The sequence below is a fragment of the Perna viridis genome, chromosome 4 (assembly GCF_037379345.1).
Source record: "Perna viridis isolate PV_CMFRI_1.1 ecotype Kerala chromosome 4, ASM3737934v1, whole genome shotgun sequence".
Classification (NCBI taxonomy): domain Eukaryota; kingdom Metazoa; phylum Mollusca; class Bivalvia; order Mytilida; family Mytilidae; genus Perna; species Perna viridis.
Genome location: NC_142448.1, coordinates 8,392,148 through 8,400,984, shown reverse-complemented (window position 1 = coordinate 8,400,984; position 8,837 = coordinate 8,392,148). Strand labels below are relative to the sequence as shown.

The window sequence follows — 8,837 nt, the reverse complement described above, 5'->3', positions numbered from 1 at the left end:
GTAACAGTTTTGTATTTTCATTGGGGACAAGTCAATATTATTCAAACATGTTACTTACATTCATGAAAGACGAAAGTAACACATAACATCAATAAGCAGATAAACCAATCAAGATAAAAAATTAATATATTTTGAGAAAATCACAAAGAAAAGGGCTAATAACAACTAAATTTAAAACGATATCAGTTGTGTGAATCATTACTTTTGTCACAAAGAATATTAATGATAAACATATTACTAAAATTTTATCACAAGTCTAATGTAGAAATTTTAGTTCTTAATTATAAAAGCACGTCCACCAATACCCTATTTAATTTTCAATGATGATTTTTTTGTGTGTATCTCTTCAATAGATATGAATAATCAGCCCTTAAAAGAGATTCATTGAACTATGAAAACGGATCTCAAGTTGGCTGTATAGTTGAGTAAACAAAAAAATTCCAATGTCAGCAGAATCAGTTACAACGTGCACCTGTCAAAACTCAAGCTAGCAGGTGAACAAATCTACTACTTAGTTCTGTAATAAGATACTAGGCTTGAGTAAGAATCAACTCGAAGTCATTGGAGGGATTCTATTGATCGACGGAACAGCAGAGAAAGTAGAATTGACGTTGAATCAAAGACCAGTTATCAACTCTCCTGCGACAGAGATACATTCAATGTACCAACAAGCATAATGACAATGATAGGATTGTACTATCAATGACAATGTTGTGTCTTGAAAGAAGACTCCATTTGAAGAAAAGAGATTAAGAACACGTTTATATATTATTCATGGAATACATTTTCTCCTAGCAGGTAGGACGTTTTGTTTTGTTTTGTTTTGTTTTTTGTTTTTTTTATCCATGGAAATCCGAAACTCTTTCTAAATGGTTGGAACCGGATTCATACTGGAAGAAAAAATGAATAATTCAACTTGTTTTTTCGAAAACATTACTGAAAATGCAAAACATAATATGACAACACCACCATTTAATTATGGAATATCTGTGGCTTTAGTTTCGTGTTATGGAATTATCTGCACTTTTGGATTGTTTGGAAATGCATTGGTAATTTATGTGATTCTACGATCCTCAAATATGAAAACCGTAACTAACATGTATATTGTTAATTTAGCTATATCTGACTTTATATTTCTTATAAGTATGCCTTTATTAATGACGACAACATGGTTACGTTATTGGTTATTTGGAGATGTTATGTGTAAAATTTACAACATTCTCTATTCCATTAACTTATTCACTGGAATTTTCACACTGACAGCCCTAAGTGCCGACAGATATCTTGCTGTTTGCCACGCAGTTGCGTCTCAGAGATACAGAACACCACTAAACTCTATGATGGCAATAATCGCCATTTGGCTAATTTCAGTATTAGTCATGTTGCCGATCATATTGTATAGCAATACCATACCAAATTCTTTGTTTGATGGAAAACAAACTTGTACTATAGAATGGCCAAAAGATCAAATAGTACCAGCGGATAAGGCATATACTTGGTATACATTCATGTTGGGGTTTGCAGTACCCGTGTCGTTGATTTCAATATTTTACATTCTTGTTATTATCAAGATTCAAACGCTTGGTCCAGCAAACAAGCAAAAATCCACAGAAAGGAGAAAGAAGTCTAAAAAGGTTACGAAGATGGTGTTAACCGTTATATCAGTTTATGTAATTTGCTGGTTGCCTTACTGGATTTTTCAAGTTCATTTGACTATTAAACAGGTATCAGGTAAATTGCCATACTGGAAAATCGTCGTGTTTAATATCATGACCGTGTTGACATTCGCAAACAGCATGCTTAATCCCATCTTGTATGCTTTCTTGAGCGAACATTTCCGGAAAGGATTCAGAGAGGCCTTCAAATGTCAGATTAGTTCTTACAGCGGAAACAAGTCAATGATGGAGGAACAAAGCCATTTCGATAAAATCAGAGCGCGTGCAAAAACAAAGCAGACAAACATTGAAATGGATGCGAAAACCGGTAATATAAAACACCGGGTATTGTCGGAATCGGAGTCTGTCATGGGTGACAGCTATACTAACACGGAAACATCAATTAACCATAAAGCAAACAACGATTGTCATGTATATGACGGAACCGATTATAATGCTTCAAAAGATGTGATTCCTGGTGAAAATTCCGCATTGCTTAATCACAACGTTGAAAACGACTTTAAGAAATCGTTGATGGCGGAGGATGAAAGTGACGACAAGAATTCTGTGACATACATAGATCGTGGTAGTCAGACTAAATTGTATTAAAACTTCTCACGATACTCAATCAAAAATAATTTTAATTCATGCTTCTTAGAATTATGCTAAACATTATGGCGAGGATTCAGTAACATACCTTAATTATTGGAGTGTCACTTATTAACAAGATTAGTCCCTAGATATACAATTAGAATTATGTGTGCAGCAACCATATTTTGTAATGTTCATTCTATTTACCGTTGATACATTGTCTCCCTCCAGGGACATGGCAGATAAAATATAAGTGTCTGCAATTAGCTTCACAATAACCCAATGTATTGTCAGTTGTGTTTCAAGTTGTAAAATAGATACTTTGATCCTAAAAACGCTTTACATGAGGTTTTTTTTTCGTTTATCTCTAAGTTTCATGTGATAGTTACTGAACATTTGTATGCATATATGTTTTCTGATTGGGTTAAAAACTCCGAGAAATATGGTCTATCATAAAACATATGTCAGGAAAAAAGCAACTACACAAACCTTTAAATTACACTCGCCTTACAAGGAATAGTTATTTCATTTTAAATCCTTTAAATTTTAACATTTCTTTTCAAGTACCCAAAACGAAATGGTTCTGTTTATTCCATTACACAAAACTTAAGCACTCTATATAGAGCAATTATCTACTGGTCACATAAATTAAGAACTTAGACGTGAAGCATTTTTGTAAGACTGATTTTAATATCTAGTTGACTCAACTCAGACTGATAAATCAATCTAATTTTTGGTTTATCAAACTTTCGTTAGTTCCTAAAGTTTTGAATTTGTTAACTTCAGGAGAGCTATAACATTCTGAGTTATCTCAATCATACAGACTCACGTGAAGTCCATTTCCAAGAAAACAACAATGTAATGAATTTTGATACACTGTTTTATTTGGACATACAAAGAAAAGCCGGTAAAAAAACTGCATTTAGCGGTTTATTTTGAATCTAATAATGAGAAAAAACAATGATGTTAAAAATGTATGGAAACAATCTTAAGTATTGTATTGTATAGTATTTTTTAAACATGATTTCAGAATAAAGAAAATCCAAAACCAAAAGATCACGAGATGAACGTTATTAGAAATAACATCAAAATAGCAAAACAAAAGAAATTAAACCGTTTATTTACTTCATAGGTCTATTGACGCACTTACTGTAATGTGATCGGTAAAATTGTTTGTTGTCACAATCATCATGAATTTTAGCATTACATGTTCGTCACAGTTGTCATTGATAACAAAGTAATTTTCAAACAAAATAAATGACTATAAATTTACATTACAATAAAAGAAAAAAAACATAAGCAAAATAAATCAACAAATTAAGGGCATGTTCGCAACAATAAATGCATTAACAGTTTTTCTACTTTTGAAATTCTCTCCGTTACATTCATATCATACATGCATCGAATGAATAACACGTAAATAGAAACATAACTATAATACCGCGAATACCATTGTGTGAAACACCCAAACACTAGCATCCTCAGGTGGCTTAAAATGCTATACAAATAAGTGTTTTTGATATAGCACGCTCATGATAAAGGATTTGAAGTACTGTTTTGTTATCATTTTTATTTTGTTTGTTTGTTTTTGTTTTTGTTTTTGTTTTGGGTTTGTTTGTTTTTTTGGGGGGTTTTTTTTTTTGGGGGGGGGGTTACGCTTTCTTTTGTTTTGTTTTGGAGGGAGGGGTTTTAATAATGTGATCATGACTTCATATAAAAGTTATCACTTTCGACGAACAAATCTATCATACAATGTTTTTTTTTCTATTTTTGTTAACAGAGTACCCTTGATAACTTTGGCTTTAAAACAGTATATACAAAATGCACGAAATATTATCAATATTTTGTATGGCTTTGACTGGATTCCGTTAGTTATTCATCACATAGGAAGATTTCTTCAGTATTGACGTAAATATTTACATAAATCAAAATGAACCATGTTTTACAATGCTGCATTTTAGCCGGAACACAATTGTGTTATTTGAACAGTGACAAAGATAATTGCTTACTCTTATGTAAAATACCATTGATCAAGGACATTCTACTGTTATCAGATACCTGATATCTGACTAATTAACGTATATAGGAAATACATACAGAGCCAAAGAAACATCACTTTAGACAACAAAAAGTGTAACTATAGTTATACAAAAGAGTGAGGCTTTTCAATTAGGCTAATTTAAAATGCCTGAAAAAATGCGACAATAATAGCATTGTAATGGCCGAAGAATTCCTTGTAGAAAGTGTCATAACTCAGTTCCCAAGGAGAAGCTACAGTAAATTTCATTTTAGAAATAATAATGGTTTAGAAAAGAAATCATTATTTTTATTACCTTTAATAAGGCGTCTTATTTTTAGTGCGAAATAGCTAAATGATTACTCTAAGGCGTAAAATTCTACGTATGTATTTGTTGCATATAAAAGTTCCACGGTTTTTATATTAAATAAAGAAACAAAGCAGAAAAAAACAAACAAATAGCAAAAACAAACACAAAGCAACACAACAAATCTTTAACAAAGTAAAAACAACCAAGCCCATGAAAAAAACAAAAGAACAAGAAAGGAAATATACCATAAAAGATATCCTAATTCTACGAGACAAGACTGAACTTAAGTTGTGAAATTGTAATCAGCAACGTCGTGGTTTTATTTTCGAATAATAAAATAAAGAATTAATAATATTACCTCTTATTATCTTGGTTAATAGATTATCTGTGCTTGAAACTGGAATTAACACAGTTCATTTTGTATAAACAATGACCAAACAAACACAGAATAATTGTTAAAAAAATAAAATATATTTTTTTCAAAACTATTATTAGAATAGTACAATAATACAATTTGCAGCTTTGGAATAAATAACGGCTAATGAGTTATAAAAACTACTTATAAAAAGGTAATGTCCTAATACAATACTGTATATCGTTTATTCCTTTAGCAGATGCTTTGTAGGACTTATTTATCATTACCCTTTCATTTTTCAATCATTCCAATTATAAAAAGGCCTCAGACACACAATTTCAAACGACTTATTTGTAAATTTGTTTAAATGATATTAAATAGACATAACTCTTAGGCATGATTCCTAAATCAATATTTGTTCAGTTATTCTCATGATTTGGTTCATTGTATACCATAACATAATAAGTTGTGATTGTAGACTCCATTTTCAATTTGTTCATGTTCACACTCGCACCGATCTAGCGTATGTGGTCTGTAGTTTTAATGTCACATTGATATGAATCTTTAACTTGTTCATCGTATAAACTCGAGGTATCAAAAACATGTAGACTAAATCAGTCATTTCCAGGATTCCTGGTCACCATTGTAAGCTCGACGATCATCTGTGTGTTCGGTCTCTGATACAAAACAAATGTATTTATTTATCGGTTCATAAGACATTTCATTTCCTTTACAAATCTTATAACAATTTTTAAGTTTTGCATAATTTGATATTATCAAGATGAACCGTTCACCGTTTAAATTATTCTATGTTTTAAGGTGATTTTTATCTTCATGTAATGTGTATGTTTCCACCATTTCCATACTATTTACATTATCTACCTTTGTTTAAGTCGATTGCTAGTGCCAATGTGTGAATTACCCCGTCGTATTTTACATTTGTAAAAACTGAATTAGTTGTATTGAACAAAACAGAATTTTGCATCTTAGCCTATCTAAATTAGCCACTGGTTACAAAACAAAGCAAAGACCAAATGCTTTCAACATCTAGACATTGTAGCAAATATATGTCATAACCTGCTTCTAATGAAATAAGTTAAAGTACTCAAGAGATTGCTAGTAGAGAGTGAAATAGACTTAGACCAAAACAAACATCAACACATACGAAATATCAATTTTTTTTAAGAAAAAATGAATTATTCTGTTTTCATTTTCAATTGTCTGTGCCAAAATTATCAGAGCATTTCGTTTAATATTTCACTACTAAATGGCATTGTAAAAAGCACTCTCATCATTGCAATTATGACATAAAATTCTCAATCAGATTTGTTTCCAACCTTCACTTTTAACTTGAATAAAATAATGCAAAAATTAGAACTTAGAACTGGATTTACATGAGAAATAACGCAAACGACATCTTAGGTATATATAAAAAGTTCAACCAATTTTAGTGAATATTCTAAAGCGTAATAGATAACTCTTAGTGTTTCCAAGGATTTATTTGATCTATTATATTCCACAAACGACTTAGTATAAATATCTGACGAACTTGCATTTCATTATCTAATTAATCTTTCAAAACTTGAGAGGATTGAAAGCTTTTGCAGACACAAAATGTCGCTTTATTTTGGAGGTTGAAAAACAAGGCAATTATCACCTGTTTACATTGTTCATTTTTGCTTGTTATTTATTCAGTAACATGTTTCAAATACTGAACCTTGTTCGACCACATCAAAATTAGTTTTTTACAAACCAAGTCCAAGCATTTTATATTTGTTTTACTGGTGCACAACGGTCAATGACTCAAATTAATGTTTTTTACAAATACAGAAAATACAAATAATCATTTCTTTAATACAGGTTTTTACTTATACCAAACAGCCAATGACTATTTCATAAATCAAATGTATCATTTGTATCTAAAGTCATGACCGACAGTGTCGTATATCAGTATCTTCCTTAAGTATATAAGCCTTCATGCAAATAAGAAGTCGTACTTATTCTCTAAAGTATGTTTTCCTGTTATTGGTGTATATATGATATTATATGTATGCATTGATTCGGACCAATCTTACTGTTATCAGTTTATTTCATGAAACACAGGAGGCAGGTTTATACTGTGATGCAACAAAATTCTTTCATCTGAGTGAATAGTGGGTTATTGCACTCATCAATATATAATCATACTTTTGCATCATATGCCCTTGATGGCAAGGAACTAAATATTATTCAACGAAAGTCATTTCTTCAACTGAAATATTGTATATCATACATATTTATGGATATAATGTCAGATAACGTCTTAAAATTAAAGCATTTCAGTATCGCGATGTTCTAATGTCTAATGTAAAATGTTGAATTCAGAAGCTGTAATTGTTTTCATTGATATTGCAATATCATACACAAAAATTACTCCATAGCTGTATAATTTTCAAAATGAGTTAAATTAATAAACAAACAGACTAGCTTACACAAAATGAATTTAAATATTGCAATACTACAACTGAGTGTTTCAACAAAAACTCCATTCAAATTCTGCGAACAACAAAGGCGTTTTAGTGTCCTATTTTACAAAGATTTAATACAATCGATACAGAGCTAAAGAATATGTCTTTAATACATGTAATTAAACAAATTTCAAATGGTATAAAAGTAGCAAATGACTCATTTTATTATTTTATTACGACAAAATAAAAAAGAAATAATTTTTACTATATGGTAATCGGGAGTGAGATTTTTTTTTAAAACATTTTGATACATGTAGCAATTTGTTTTAATTCGAGAAAGATTGGGTGACAAAAAACTCTATGGATATTAGTTATTGTTAGAATAGTAAAGAAATATTTTAGATTGCTGTTGCAGTTATCAAGTAAGTGAAATTATTTAAACATGACAGACATCCTTGTTGCACAGCGTTAGAGTTGTTTGCAATGTAACACTTCCTATATATTTTGGTGAAGTGTATTCTCAGTTAAACCATATATTGGAATGAACAAATAATAATTAGGAAGGAGTCACTAATCTCTTCTCTTGTAAAGCTTCTTACAAATGTAAAGAATTCGGTTTTTGATTTAAATGAATGGCGATATTAGTTTACTCTTAGATTGAAATTGACATGTACAAAAGCAGCCAATGAAAATGGAGATTAACTATCGACAAAAAATACAGAAGCGTCAGCGGTGGCATCATTCAAATACGTTACGTCATAATAAAAAAAAACATCGCCTAAATGGAACACATAAAAAAAATAATAATAAAATAAGGGAAACAAAACGTTTTACTGAATCTGCAGCACTAGCAATATGTACTCCCACAAAAAGTCGGGAGTAATTTCAGGTGGTGCCCTGGAAGGTAGGCATGTCCTTCTCCGCCAGCTGCATTCGCAATATTGCAAGAGTAATCAAAGGAACCAAGGTTATAGCGGTAATCAAAAGAATGTAATCCAGGGACAAAGACCAGACATGGAAAACAGACATACACAACAAAAAACATAAAGTAACTAAAATCACACATACAAAGTAACAAAAGTAAATGAGCAACTCGGACTCCACTAAAAACTGGGAGCATGGACCAGGTGCACCGGTAGGGTAAGCGTCCTCTGCTTTTCAAGAAACACCCACCGAGGTGCTCATAAAAAGTCAAGTGAATAAAACCGGTAACAATCTAGCAGCAATAATGCCACTCCGAGACACGTGTCGAACACTTTTGGCATTAGAGAGTGATCATTCATTTTTAACCGAGTATCATGTTGTAAGCGTAGCAGATGACATGGAAATGGTCACAAACATCCGAAAATTGATAAAGTAAAGAAAAATTATCATAAAACCAAGGCCATTATCAATTAAATGTTGAAATTTGAGAATTTGATCTTATACTTGAAATGAATAAGTACAACAATTTGAAAAAAAA

The 8,837-nt window shown here is 31.1% G+C and overlaps 1 protein-coding gene across 1 annotated transcript; it reads left to right on the top strand.

Moving 5' to 3' along the window:
* The first annotated feature begins 600 nt into the window (after window positions 1-600).
* Window positions 601-2,946, top strand: LOC148618733 (somatostatin receptor type 2-like). Its single transcript, XM_088576898.1, has one exon. It carries the CDS (start codon window positions 870-872, stop codon window positions 2,262-2,264), a length of 1,395 nt encoding a protein of 464 aa, XP_088433024.1. The 5' UTR covers window positions 601-869; the 3' UTR covers window positions 2,265-2,946.
* Window positions 2,947-8,837: the final 5,891 nt, after the last annotated feature.

Coding starts and splice junctions, on each gene's coding strand:
- LOC148618733 (XM_088576898.1), top strand. CDS start 870: ATGGTTGGAACCGGATTCATACTGGAAGAAAAAATGAATAATTCAACT.